At 39.2% G+C, this 14,753-nt stretch overlaps 2 protein-coding genes across 6 annotated transcripts in view; one reads left to right on the top strand and one right to left on the bottom strand.

The window, feature by feature from the left end:
* The window catches only part of SLC4A3 (solute carrier family 4 member 3), a 66,312-nt gene extending 59,524 nt beyond the window's left edge, over nucleotides 1-6,788 (top strand). For all 3 annotated transcript variants that reach the window (XM_060687844.2, XM_087881611.1, XM_060687845.2), the window contains 6 exons: nucleotides 194-283; nucleotides 1,398-1,564; nucleotides 2,003-2,256; nucleotides 3,306-3,475; nucleotides 4,131-4,304; nucleotides 4,591-6,788. In XM_060687844.2, coding sequence (XP_060543827.2) covers nucleotides 194-283; nucleotides 1,398-1,564; nucleotides 2,003-2,256; nucleotides 3,306-3,475; nucleotides 4,131-4,304; nucleotides 4,591-4,668 — 933 coding nt within the window. In that variant the 3' untranslated portion in view covers nucleotides 4,669-6,788. The remainder of the gene's footprint in view (nucleotides 1-193; nucleotides 284-1,397; nucleotides 1,565-2,002; nucleotides 2,257-3,305; nucleotides 3,476-4,130; nucleotides 4,305-4,590) is intronic.
* A 4,546-nt stretch (nucleotides 6,789-11,334) lies between these two features.
* Nucleotides 11,335-13,167, bottom strand: LOC117675237 (uncharacterized). 3 transcript variants are annotated; one of them, XM_034433688.2, is made up of 2 exons: nucleotides 12,013-13,167; nucleotides 11,335-11,592 (listed from the first exon to the last, which is right to left on the bottom strand). In XM_034433688.2, exons 1-2 carry the CDS (start codon nucleotides 13,100-13,102, stop codon nucleotides 11,531-11,533), a joined length of 1,152 nt encoding a protein of 383 aa, XP_034289579.2. In that variant the 5' UTR covers nucleotides 13,103-13,167; the 3' UTR covers nucleotides 11,335-11,530. The 3 variants fall into 3 exon arrangements, with proteins under 3 accessions (XP_034289579.2, XP_034289580.2, XP_034289578.2); XM_034433689.3 differs by having other exon boundaries at nucleotides 12,140-13,167; XM_034433687.2 differs by having other exon boundaries at nucleotides 11,927-13,166.
* Between the last annotated feature and the right edge of the window lie 1,586 nt (nucleotides 13,168-14,753).

Here is a 14,753-nt window from a genome sequence, read left to right as displayed (position 1 = left end):
ACATGTAGTCATTGTCCTTCAGAAGGTGTATTATTGCCCTATCAATGTATTTTTACTTAGAATCACCCTTCTATGTCATAAAGGGCATTTCTTCAGAAGTGGGAAAAATTGGGTTCAGAAGGTAGATTTGATCCCCCAGCAATATCTCTAACTTGTCTTATGTTCATTGTTATCTCCCATATTTGTTCTATAGGCCCGGAGAATCATTGGAGATTTTGGAATCCCTATTTCCATACTTGTCATGGTTCTGGTAGACTATACTATTACCGATACGTATACACAGGTTGGTGTTGCTTGTCCGAAGTATTCACCATCTCATGGGAACTAAAATACATTGATTTTTCTAGGCATTTGGAGTTAATCTTTTTGCTTTTTAATTTTTTATTAGTTTATAATATACAATAAAAAGTACAAAAGAAAAAAGTTGGAAAATAGAGCAGAAAAAGGGGAAGGAAAAAGTGTAGGTCAAGGGGAAAAAAAGAAAGAAAAGGTGTTGACTTCCAACTCCCTTTGATGCAGTAGAATAATAAGATAGTAACATCAAACCTCAACTTTTTACTTTTACATAATAATATTAGTCACTTCTATAACAACAAACCCATTAATCAATAAAACTCAAAATCAAAGTTTCATTTTTTTCCCCCACCTCAAACACAAAGTCCAGAAGTGGTTTCCAAGTAATTTCCAAGTTTCCGAGAAACAAAAGTAATTGTATTTTTTTCTTTAATCAAAGCAGTCAATTTGGCCATCACTGCTAACTCCATCAACTTGGAGTTAATCTTGTGGGTGCAGAACTCTGAATTTATGCCTTTTAATCAACATTCAGTTCAGAAGGCTGCCATGCAGAAAATAAGGGTGTCCCAGTCATGTTGTATGATGTATTGATCAGCTGGCTTCTGCTTCAGTGGGAGGTTTTGTTAAATGTGGAGTCATCTAAGGACAATTATTTGTTTGTCTGGATTTCCAAATAGCACCGAATGCTATGTTGTGGTGTGAATCTGGAAAGTTAGGATATTTTTGATGATTAGAAGCAGGCATGTCTTTAGTGCAGTTAAAAGCTAAAATTCCCATCTAGATTTCATAGTTATAGCAAAATGTATCTGGTTGGGATTAAACATACAGAACCAATTTAAGGCTAAAAACTATACATGCAGAAATATTATCTATTGAGATTACTTAGGAAAACTTTGGAATTAAGCCATGCAAGATTGCTTTTCTTCCCAGTTGACTTCTGTTATGAAGATAAACAGTTAATCCCTGGATTAAATGATGTACATGCATAGTAACACAGATAGGGCTAGGGTTTATTAAGAACTAAAAATCTGTGTGAGATATGTGCTATTATCTCATGCCGATTTTTACATTTGGTGTGTTGATATGTTATATTCTCCTTACAGAAGTTGAATGTGCCCTCAGTGCTGTCAGTTACAGCCCCAGATAAACGGGGCTGGTTCATCCATCCCTTAGGAAGCCAGCAGCCCTTTCCCCTCTGGATGATGTTTGCTTCTGCCATTCCTGCACTACTAGTCTTCATCCTTATCTTTATGGAAACCCAGATCACCACGTAAGTGCCAGACCTTTATGTTATAGATTGGGTTACTCATTTATCATCCTATGAGTCCTAAGGTAATACTAAAAAAAAAAAAAAAAACATTTTCTACCACTGGAAATGGTAAGGAAGTCATAAGCAAGGCAATGAGGGTTTTAAAAATTCTTAATGTCCACATTTCACAAGAATGTTCCCATTGCTTCCAGTAACTACTATGTGCATGTTACACAGGAAGCTTTATCTGCAGTATAGAACTTAATTGCTGGCTCTGCTTTTTCATTTATTACCAATGTGCCCCATCTCTTTCCTAACTAACTGAAAAAAAAAACTGTTGCAAAACATTTAAGAGCATGACTTCTTTATATTTCCCTTAGTAAAGCAAAGCAGTGTTAGGGTGTTCTTGAAACTCACGCATGTTCTGTTGCCATTTTTTTTTTTTTTTTTTTTTTGTAGTCTGATTGTCAGCAAGAAGGAACGGAAGCTGTTGAAGGGGTCAGGCTTCCATCTTGATTTGCTGCTTATTGGGACGATGGGAGGACTTTGTGCCCTTTTGGGATTGCCTTGGCTCACAGCTGCCACTGTCCGTTCCATTACTCATGTCAATGCCCTTACTGTAATGAGCAAGGCCATAGCACCTGGTGAGAAGCCAAAGATCAAGGAAGTGAAAGAACAACGTGTGACAGGAGTGCTCATCGCTGGCCTTGTTGGTGAGGTCCTCTCAGAGGAATATGTTCTCTGTGATTATGTTCACTTGATGAAGTTAGATTAATCTGCTGAGCCATCATCTTCTGTTTAATGACTCTAATATATACTTTAGTTGGGTAAGAAGTTGGAGCAGATGATTTTGTCAGAATCATAGAAATAATAAAATCAGCAGATCTTCTTCTGTCTTCCAAACTATGAATCTGTATACAGTGGTATCTCGGTACAGGTAGTCCTTGACTTACAACAGTTCATTTAGTGACTGTTTGAAGTTACAACAGCACTGAAAAAAGTGACTTATGACCATTTCTCACACTTGTGACCATTGCAGCAACCCACTGGTCATGCGATTCAGATGCTTGGCAGCTGACTCATCTTTATGATGGCTGCAGTGTTCCCAGGATCATGTGATCACCTTTTGTCACCTTCTGACAGGCAAAATCAATGGGGAAGCCATTCACTTAACAACCATGTTACTAACTTAACAACTGCAATGATTCACTTAACAACTATGGCAACAAATGTCATAAAATGGGACAAAAATCATTTATCAAATGTCTCACTTAGCAACAGAAATTTTGGGCTCAATTGTCATAACTTGAGGAATATCTGTACTCACTCTTAATTGGTTCCAGGAGGCATGACAAGTACTAAAAAGGATGAGTACCAAGCTAACCATGTGACATGATACTTTGTTTCAGTCGGGAAGGATTTCCCATCTCTCCTTTTTCCTGTGTCAGCAACCTTCCCGGCATAGCCGACTTTCAGTCTGTCCTTTGCAGCTGTCCACTACTTCCTTTTGCAATGTTTCGAATACCAAACAAACGCTGAGTACCAGGACAACATTTTCACATCAAAATGTGTTAAATACCAAATTCGATACGTTTTGAAGTAGTAAGTACTGAGGTACCACTATATCTGTATATCTCTGCCAGCTCCATTCTTCTGAATTCCTTGGAAAGTTACATGTGCCATTTTAGGCTTTGTCTTATATTCTCACTATAGTTACATTGGTATTTTTGAAAGAAAATGAAACATTCTGTGCTATTTGCAGGTCTCTCCATTGCCATGGGAAATATACTACGTCAGATTCCATTGGCTGTGCTGTTCGGGGTTTTTCTGTATATGGGCGTGACATCTTTGACTGGCATTCAGTTATATGAAAGGCTCCTCCTTATCTTCATGCCATCCAAGCATCACCCTGATCACGTTTATGTTATCAAGGTAATGTAGTATATCTTCAGGGGAATTGAGAAGGTAAACAATGAATCCATTGGATGGCAAGAGGAAGAATGTCTGCAAGTGGAAGTAGTGAATGGAGATTGGGATGGCATTACCAAAACAATGGTGTTTTATTTAAGAATATAGAGACTGTGTGTTTTAATAATAGTTATTGTCTAATGTTTCTATTCCTGTTATCTTTTTCCTATAGTTTTCTTCACTGAGAGTCACTGGGGCTCAGACACCACATAAAATAATAATAATTATTATTATTCTCTTTTATTCATTAAAAATGAAACTTAGTCAACTGGACATTTACAAATGTGTCACAAATACCATTGATTGGTGCTAATGGTTGATATGGGTTGTTGCCAGCGTCCTAGGTATCAACCAAGAACCTTCTTAAAATATATGATGTTTATTGTTGTTGTTGTTGTTGTTGTTGTTGTTCATCGCACAGTCAACCAGATTTCAGACTGAATTTGGCATTTTTTATCCTACTGAGTCCTTCCCAAGGTGATGGGCTAAGCAGATGTTGATGTTTCATGATGTTTAATATTATTTCCAAGATCCGTTTTATTGTTATCAATCTTTGTCTTGTAAGCAGGTTGTTGCTTCTGTGCACAAGATTTCTGTGACACCTTTTTTTCTCCTTCAGGTGAGGACTTGGCGAATGAATCTTTTCACATGCATCCAACTAGCTTGCATTGTATTGCTATGGGTGGTAAAATCCACAGTGGCATCATTGGCTTTCCCATTTGTCCTGATCATGACAGTTCCTCTACGGCGATACCTGTTGCCACGTTTCTTCCATGAAAGAGAACTGAAAGCGGTAAGATGCTAAGAGAACTAATCTTTATATGATCATTGTGCACATTTACGTTTGTCAAATGGATAGTATGCTTTATAAAGTATGCCGCACAGGTACCACTTGAAGAGGAAGAACAAGCAATTTAATGTTTGTCTACCTTACTGCATTAGAGTAGCAGATATGCATTTTCCCAGATATCTCTTGACCATCCTCCAACTTCCCCAACACCCTGTGGCTTTTGACTTGTAACAGAGATACCCACTGTGATTGAATGGATACTCATTCCTCTCTTCCCTCTCACTTGCAGCTAGACTCGGAAGATGCAGAGCCAAACTTTGATGAAGATGGGCGAGATGAATACAATGAACTTCACATGCCAGTATGAGCAGGCTGCTATATGTCTACTGGTTCTTTCCTAGCATTGTGGGATAAGCTGTTCTCCTCGTGCTGTTCCTGCAGTGGCTTTGGAACTGATCATAGGTCTAGTCCAATTGGCAGCTGAGACACAACCCTCCCAGAAGCTCCAGACCAGAAGAGAACTTGGGCAAGGCAGAGCAAGAGGAGTTGCTGCCTTCTTATGGACAGACAGAATATAATTCCAGCCACTATCACCCATGCTCCTTCTGAACAGACCTTGTTGTAGTGCTGTGCCATATATTGACCTGAATATGTAGACACCTTAGCCAGTTGTTATTAGTCTCCTGTCTAGAGAAGTCAAACAGATTAAACTGTTTTGCAGTGGGGAAAATAGCAGCAGGTTAACAAAGGAAGAGGCAAGTAAACCTTCTGGAATGTTAAGGGCGATGCTTTTCTTTCAGAATTAACAGTTTTCTGGGGTGATAGCAGGAAGTGGAAGAATAGCTGGTGTTTCCTTATTGAACTTTAGCCACTTAGTCTCATGACTGTTTAAGAGAGTGTGCTTCATCTGCTCTTCTGCATGATATCCTTGCCTGGGATTTCATGTTTATGGGAACTTTTGATCCTTTCCTTTTGAGGAATGGCAATAAGGACTGTTGGAGACCACAAATTGCAATGTGTGCCAGCAAGGTTTTCAGTACCATGATGTGTTCAGCAAGTGGAATGTGGTATTTGTGCAATATTCGTGGGCACATGCATCAGTGTGGCAAGTACTGTGCCTATTTTTGCTGTTTCCTTGGTTGTCCAAAGTGTTGGGGTGATCTAGGAAGCAAATCCATTCAAACAGGGAAGGAAGAAGTGCAGGTAAAATTTGATGGTACAGGCTGAATATCAGGAACAAACTGACTAATGATGGAGTGAAAATTGAATGATGGATATGGTTCTAAGTGAGATCATCCAAAAAGATTTTACAGTATTCTCATGCTGTTTTTCTCCCCTCTTGTAAAGAAAGTCAAACATGCAACCAGACAACTAGGAATCTCAGAAACTAAGGCTGAAACCTAATCTGGCTAATTATCTGATCCACCAAGCTTGCTTGTTGTACTCAGTCACCTCCTTTCCACTTAGTATTCTTCCATGCTTTACCTTCATTGCTCCTCTTGCTTTGTTCTTTAGTCTCTCCATGGTCATTGCATTGTTCATTTTAGTATTTCTTTAAGCAGCCCTAGCTGGGCCAACAGAGTCACTTCTCCAGAAAAGCTACTGATGGTTTGGCCCTGACAATTAATGAATAAGATGTCTCTGAGAGAGAGCTAAAATATTCTGCATTTGTAGTTTTGAAGCACTGTATTGTACAAGCTTTCTATAGGGATAAAGGATTGTCTTTATTTGCCTTTTGATATGTCAAAGCAATAGTTTCTAGCTCCTGGATTTTACCTGACCCTAAAATCTTCTTCCTTTTTCTCAGGCCCATATCATCCTTGTATCTCCCACTAACAGTTGCCATATAAAGATCAGATTTTGTGACAAAGCTAAATTGCATGAAAAATGCATTGGCTTTGTTCACTAAATTTGAACTTTTAGAATCTGAAAAGCCTGCTCCCTTTTCAGTTGCATTCATTCAGTCCTGTACATTGTATTTGTGCTTGATTCATAGGCCAAACATATGCACAAACACCATGCAGCACAAGTTCAGTGCAAGATTCCAGAAGTGCTATCCTACTGGGTCATTATGCAGGGACTCTAGTGAACTGTGAAGTCCTGTTCCAAATCTGTTCTATGTAAGTGGAATAAAAGATATACACAAAAGGCCAACCCTGACTCTTGCCTCTAGTGAGGCAGCAAACCATATGGCATAAGTATTTGGTTCATGGCACCATCTGCTCCACTGCCTCTCTCTGTTAGTAAAATGGAGGCCGTCCCTACCCACCTACCTCAGGGGTTACCTGTTGAGGGCTGGATTGTCATGAGGCCATATATATATTCCTCTATTCATTCCCAGCTGGTTGCCAGCCTACCCCACCCACAGACAGTGACCTCCATTGTGCCCTGTGTAGCAAATCTGAACTGTCGGGGCAGAAACCCCAATACAACTCTTCTGAATGTAATAGGAAGGATATGGCTGCACCAATAAACCTTTCACTGGTATGTTGTGCCTGGTTCCGTTTATATGCTCCTGAAATGGAAAATCCAGCAAAAAAACAACAACTCCATTCAAGTAGAATCAAAGAAAAGGATTCAATTAAAGTTGTCCCTTCCCACTGTCACACATGTACATGCATTCTGAGTTGCCTTTTCTTTAGATGATTATTAGCAAGGCTGTTCTTGTGTTCCTTAAGCCTCAGTCCAGGTTATAAATAAATGAAAGATGTTCCTGTTGCTGACACCAGATCCAAATAATCTACTCTGACTGTTGTTGCCTCTCAGATGTTTCAGCCAGACACCTGTGCTTGGCTTGCCAGCAGAAATCTCATAATTAGAAACACAAAATTCAATTGCCTGATTTTATGCAGGCATAGCATGTGTTCTGTTTCCCGCACCAAAGAAGCTATCCCTGTCCATTTCTTTCTGTTCATTAAACTGAACTCAAATTTTCATTAAAATGTACTCCAGTTTAGGATCAAAGAAAAGACAAATGCATATTTATAAATAACATTATCTCTATCATCTGTCTGTCTATCTATCTATCTATCTATCTATCTATCTATCTATCTATCTATCTATCTATCTATCTAGCCATCCATCTATCATCATTGTCTGTCTGTCTTCTCAAGATAGGTATATTATGGGTGCAAAAGCTGCCAACTGTGCATACTATGTGAATGCTTATAATGTAAGCAAAATTTAGAAGATTGCCCCAGATGAGGAACCAGAAAGAAAAAAAAATCATTGGGACTTTGCGAAAAGAAACAGACTAGAGAAAAGGGTAAAATATTGTTCCTGCATTGTTGTACTCCACATGATCCTTCTAGAAGTGTTTTTCAGGCCCCTGTCTTAATTTTGTTACAGAAAACACTTCCACCTTAAATAAAAACATACTTCTTAATTAAATACATTTAGGCCCAAGTTTTATACACAAGTTTATTCAAACTTCAGTGTATGCCCCAAAGCCCATATTTCTCTTTTCCTTGGCAAATTTTACTGTTAGGAAAAGCAGCAAACAGTTGTGAAATAATTTCTAAATTACTAAGAGCATCATCAGCTGATTATCAGCTTTTTATTTATTTGTTTGTTTGATTGATTGATTTTTATCCTGCCTTTATAATTTTTGACAAAGAATTCAAGGCAGCACACATTTCTAATGCTCTCTTCTCCTATTTTCCCAACAACAAAACCCTGTGAGGAGGGTTGGGCTGAGAGAACAGAATGACTGACCAGCTTTTATGCACAAGGTGGGACTAGAACTTACCGTCTTTTGGTTTCTAGGCCAGCACCTTAACCACTATACCAGCATATATACCAGGAAACCTACAGCAAGCTAATATTTCATCAGAAAAAAAGTGCAGTCACAATGCATGATCTGCCCCTTACTTGTGTGCAACATTACAAGTATAGAAGGAGTTAATACCATTCTATAATGTCTTGGTAAGATGACCCTTGGAACGGAATGGGACAATTCGCTGCAGCCAACTCACCATAGCCAAGTCACCTCAGGACAATTCACCATGGCCAACTCGCCGTAGGACAAGTCACAGGACAATTTAAGAATTCAATTTAATTATTTAAAATAAATAAAAAATATTTTAATTTTTGTCATTCACATTTCATTTTGTCCCTCCTTTTGCATCCCTTCTTTAATGATTCTATTCTACTATTGCTTTGATTTTCGTATAACTCTTGTCCCACAGTGAGTTGTCCCACAGAGAGCTGGCCGTGGTAAATTGTCCCATGGCCAGTTGGCCGTAGCAAGATGGCCTTGACAAGTTCGCTGTAGTGAGTTGGCTGTGATGAATTGTCATAGACCCCACATCCAGTTTTGGTCACCATATTATAAAAAAGATGTTGAGACTCTGGAAAGAGTACAGAGAAGAGCAACAAAGATGATTAGGGGACTGGAGGCTAAAACACATAAAGAGCGGTTTCTGGAATTGGGTATGTCTAGTTTAATGAAAAGAAGGACTAGGGATGACATGATGGCAGTGTTCCAACATCTCGGGCTGACACAAAGAAGAGGGAGTCAAACTATTCTCCAAAGGACCTGAAGGCGGGACAAGAAGTAATGGATGCAAATCAAGAAGTGTCCAAATCAAGAAGCAACCTAGAACTAAAGAGAAATTTCCTGACAGAACAATTAATCAGTAGAACAACTTGCCTCTGGAAGTTGTGAATGCTCCAACACTGGAAGTTTTTAAGAAGAAATTGGACAACGATCTGTCTGAAATTGTATAGTTTTTCCTGCCTGAGCAGGGGGTTGAACTACAAGACCTCCAAGGTCCCTTCCAACTCTGTTTTTCCATATTCTTTAGGAGAAGAGCTTATACCGCGATATCACAATGCATGTTTCATCATTTCCCCCTCCTTGCCTCCCAGTTGAGGCAGCATGTGGGAGTTTATAAATTCAAAACACATCTTATTAAACTTACCTGATGAATTCAATCCTGCAAAGTTAGCCAATATTATTAATTCCATATTATAGGCAACAGAGCTGCTAAGACTACAACTATATTTTTTTATTTTTACTTTATTTTTTATTTGATTTATATGTTGCCCTTCTCCGGAGACTCAGGGCGGCTTACAATGCGTTAAGCAATAGCCTTCATACTTTTGTATATTTTATACAAAGTCAGCTTAGTGCCCCCACAAACCGGGTCCTCATTTTACCTACCTTAGAAAGGATGGAAGGCTGAGTCAACCTTGAGCCTGGTGAGAGTTGAACTTGCAGTAATTGCAGGCAGCTGGAAGCTAAATACTACCTTTAACAGTAGCATTAGTCTGCTGCGCCACTCAGACTCCACTATATGAAGATAGTTTGCTTATACTATTTACTATAACTCAGGTGAAATTTGAACTAAGGCAAAATCCTGCCAATTCCACCCCACTTTACTGTATGGTACACTAGATGTGAAGGAGGATTCCTGCTTAGCAAGTGATGTTGAATAAAGGACAAAAAGAAATCACTGCTTGAAACTTCCCTGTATTAAATCCATAACTCCTATGGGGATAACACCATTTTAGGTCAACATATTTTTCTACTGACTCAAGGATGTGAAGAATGCAAACTCTGGAGTGCTCCAAGACAGTATGCAACCCTTGATTTGCTCTCATCTGAGCTAAGAACTTACTGGGTCACCCTTTCTGCAAGGTGCAACAACAGCTTGCATTTATGATGACTGTGAGGTTCAACAAATTGGAAACAACAGCAACCTGCGCAAATAAGACAAGTGAGTATTTCTAGTCATTCCAGATGCAGGAGTAAATCCCAGAATACACTAATGCTCCAGATCCAAAATAGGCCAGACAAAGAGTTGAACTTCGTCAGCAATGTATGTCTCTATTTCAGCTAGTTCAGGAATTTTTTGACTGCCATGACTTTAAATCATGACTGATTTCATCAATGCCCGTGCTTCTTGTTTGAGATTTGGTTATTTCCAGAACACAGTTTCTGGTTCCTGTTTTCCATTCCTTTGCTCAACCTTTTGGTGGATGAAATTCTGCCCTGGGAAAACACTTCCTTAATACCAAGGAAGTGGTCATTTCAACTGCAAAACCAGTTTCACAAATTTAGCATACAGTGTGCTCCCAAACCAAGAATAAGATTCCCCTTGATAAACTCACTATTGTAAAATTCCAGGAGAAAAAAAATGACTTGTCTAACCACAGCAAAGCAGTCCTACTTGTTTCTCTTTCATTTAACACAAAAAAGGGTCTTACAATCGTAAATTACAACTATTCTGTACCACATGAGCTGTTTGCAAATTTGAATTACAGGTAGTCTTGACTTACAACCATTCATTTAGTGACTGTTCAAAGTTGGCTTATGACCATTTTCCACACCTTACAACCATGCAGCATCCCCATGGTCAGGTGATCAAAATTCATACACTCGGCAACTGGCATATATTTATGATAGATGAAATGTCCCAGAGTCATGTGATCACCTTTTGTGACCTTCTGACAAGCATAGTCAAAGGGAAAGCAAGATTCACTTAACAACCATATTACTAACTTAACAACTTCAGTGATTCACTTAATAACTGTGGAAAGAAAGTTTGTAAAATGGGGGCAAAATTCACTTAACAACTGCCTTGCTTAGCAACAGAAATTTTGGGCTCAGTTGTGGTTGTAAGCTGGAACATCTGCATGTTCCAGCTGAAGTAGCTGAAACAGTAGGTTTTTTCCAGGACATGAGAAATCTGGGTTCACTCTCCAATAAGCAAGACTCCATGGTAAGATATTTTGGTCAGTAATCATATATACTTTGCCCTATTCCAAAGTATCAAGGATATCAACAATGAATTACTACAGGCACCTAAATTATTTTATCAGGGGTGAGAAACATAGTTGTTATTGAATTATAATTCCTAGCATCTTTCACCATTAGTCTTATTGACTGGACTTTTAAAGATATAGTCTAGCATTACGTTATCTACATCCATGATAAGGGATGCATTACTAAGTCTGCATCAGCTGCAGCTTCCAGACAATCATCAACGGCAGCCCTTAGTAAAACACATTACAATACAGCTTACGAAGCTAGGACTGAGGTAATTATATTATGTAGTATAAAGGTGGGGGAAAGTGAGATGGGGAATTTCCCCTGAAACCAAATTTACATTAACAGTATCACTGTAGGCTAGAGCACTCTTCATTCTCAAGGACAAGAACTCAATATGTTCAGGCCCACTGAGTTGCAGGAAGCGTGTGAATCAATTCTATCAGCTGGCAGGAGATCATGTTGAATGTCTTCCTCGGCCTGCAAAAACCTCATAAGTTTCTGGCAGCGTTCCTGCAACTGGAAGGCAAACAAAAATGACATGAATCATTCACATGATAGCAGAATTAAGTAATCCAGAAGAACCCCTTTTGCCTAACAGCCACACCTAACAAAAGGGATTCGTTTCCTCCATTCTTTGACACAAGGGCACTAATACATTATGAAAACGCCTCTATTCCCTCCAAATATAGTACACTGCCTTTTTCATTTATTCAGGACCCAATTCTCCACAGCTATTGGAAGATCTGCATTTTGTTCCAGAGCTGGTAGAACTGTGACCATCCTTGATTATCCACAATTTATTAACCTAGACTCTTACTGTATAAATTGGTCGTATAAGGATTGGCCTGACCTCCAACTCTAGTAGCCAATCTCCCTGCAAGATGTTCTTGCGGTACTTCTCCAGCCTAAGCTGTCTCTGTAATGTATTCAGCTCACAGAGGTTTCTTTGGCGCTGTGCTCTAGACACGTTCCAGTTGCCTTTCTTGAGTTGTTGCTCAAGGGCTTCTAGTTCACTTTCCTTGGCCTCTTGCTGCAGATGCAGATCCGAAATCCTCTGGTTTACCTCCTGAATCTCTCCTTCCAGTGTCCAAGAACGTTCCTCCCGCCAGAGCAGGGACAGGAGCTCCCCATAGGTCTCCTGGAGCTGATTCCTTTCCTGGATAATTGTTGTCTTATACATATCCATATTATTTTTATTGTTGTCGGCTTTGGATGGTTGCGAGGTCTTCATACAGTCATGATGATTTAGAGATAGTTCAGACTGGCAAAGGGATGCACCATGCCAGGGATGGGCCAGACTGCCTTTCATCACTCTTATGTCATCACACCTCCGGATTAGGACTGGATGTGAATGTTCTGGGTGGGAGCTATGCCTGCTGGCGTGGTATTTCACCCACTGCTTAGTAAGCTCAGCAGCTGCTAAGCTCTTATGAAAAAGATCTGGGACTAGCCTCAAGATCTTCACAAAGGGATGGATGTAAGCAAAACCCTGCAGATCAAGGCAACTCTGGGGGTGGAAAGCTTGCTCACAGATTGAGTCCTTTTTTAAGAGCAAGGCCCATTTCCTTCTGAGGGCAAACAACTGCCTAGCTGTACGTGCTATTGACACCGTGGCATGAGGCCTGCATCCTTTCAGGAATCCTAAAGGCAACCCATCCAGTGAGTCATCATTAACATATAGGTTCTCACACAAAGGAAACACAACTTTGGCATCAAACTCTTCTTTCAAAGTACTTAGGTAGCTCACATAAGAGACAAACCAAGAAATGTAGCTGGCGATGTCGGATTTATCCTCACTAATTGTAATTCTCACAATGTCCTCTCTGTTACATTCCTTGGACTCCACAAGCTTTTCCAGCTGCTCGAGACTGTGAATCTCTACTACACCATCATCTTCATGGAGCAGTAGCAACAATACATTGTAAAGAGTGTGAATGTCAAAAGCCTGCTGGCAACTTCTTATGTGCTTCTCAAAGGCCTGGATCTCGTCTTGAAGAATGGTATACAGGGCTTCCACAGGTGCCATAGGCAACCTGAGAAAGGAGAAAGGAAAATTGTTGAGGGAAAAAAAATCACTGGGCAAGGTATATTGCATACACCCACAAAAACTCATTTTTTGTATTGAATAATTGAGATAGATCCCTCCCCCCATTAAAAAAATCCTCCTCAAAACAAAATAACAAAGAATCTTATACCTGTTTAAAAATCAGTCAATGTATATATCTGCATATATGCACTGCATATCGGACATTTTTACAATCGAACGAGTCCAGAGATATTTCACAAGAAGAGCCCTCCACTCCTCTGCTCGCAACAAAATACCTTATGCCAGCAGACTTGAAATTTTGGGCTTAGACAACCTAGAACCTAGAAGACTGTCTTCGGTCTGATCTAAGCATAGTACATAAAATCATCTGCTACAATGTCCAACCAGCCAATGAATACTTCAGCTTCAACCAAAACAATACAAGAGCACACAATAGATACAAACTCATGGTAAACCGATTCAAACTAGACTGCAGAAAATATGACTTCAGTAACAGAGTGGTCAGCGCCTGGAATGCACTACCTGACTGTGGTTTCTTCCCCAAATCCCCAAAACTTTAACCTTAGACTGTCTACTGTAGACCTCACCCCATTCCTAAGGGGTCTGTAAGGGGCGTGCATAAGCGCACCAGCGTGCCTACCGTCCCTGTCTTAATGTTTTATTTTATTCGTATCCTTTTCATGTATTTATAATTATGTTTACACTTGTATCTTAAGTGTAAACATAATCATATGTTTATAAAATACATGATTGACAAAATAAAATAAATTAAATAAATTAAATAAATAAATAAATAAATAAATAAATAAATAAATAAATAAATAAATAAAATATACAGTACTGAATTACACTTTCATAAAATTGATAGGTAAAATATTATCCAAAAAAAGGAAATATATTTTTTCAAGAGGCAAAAATCCCAAATGTGTTGTTTATGAAAGTCACTGCTAAATATTTTTGTCTATACCGACATTTTGCATACTTTCCACTACTCTTCATACGGGCATGTATGAACAACTGAGTTCAGTATTGCATACATCTGATGAAGTGATCTTTAGGTTATAAAAGTTATATTCAAATAAATACATCAATTTTCTAAGTACTACAACTTTAATTTTTACAGGAATAACTTAACCAAATTACTTCCCTACACATTGTAATCTACGAGCTGGAATACACAACTGTAATACAGACACATCATGACGTAAAGGAAAGCTTTTTGAGGGGTGCCTAATAAGAGGCTGTCCTCTGACCCTTGCATTTCTGTGAAAAGTACACTTACTTTTCGTTCAGACCTTATCACCTCAGGATGCAGTGCCCATCTATTGGAAGCAGAACCTGGTTACATTTTATTGAGCAGAGGGAGAGAGACAAACAAACAATGTTTGCCATGGACACAGCATGTTGGAACTTGCTCTCAGGGCTCTCTGTCAGGAGAGAAACTTAGTCCTTGTGTTATGAGTCATCAACAATGAAGAACAACTTTCCAAGGGACAGAAATGCAATCTCACTAGCATGAAAGAATTAAGAAGGGTAGAAATCAAGGGTGAAATCCAGCAGGTTCTGACAGGTTCTGGAGAACCGGTAGCGGAAATTTTGAGTAGTTCGGAGAACTGGCAAATACCACCTC

This window comes from Pantherophis guttatus, chromosome 1, assembly GCF_059756535.1.
Source record: "Pantherophis guttatus breed Tessera chromosome 1, ASM5975653v1, whole genome shotgun sequence".
NCBI classification, from domain to species: domain Eukaryota; kingdom Metazoa; phylum Chordata; class Lepidosauria; order Squamata; family Colubridae; genus Pantherophis; species Pantherophis guttatus.
This window is presented reverse-complemented; position numbering and strand designations above follow the sequence as displayed.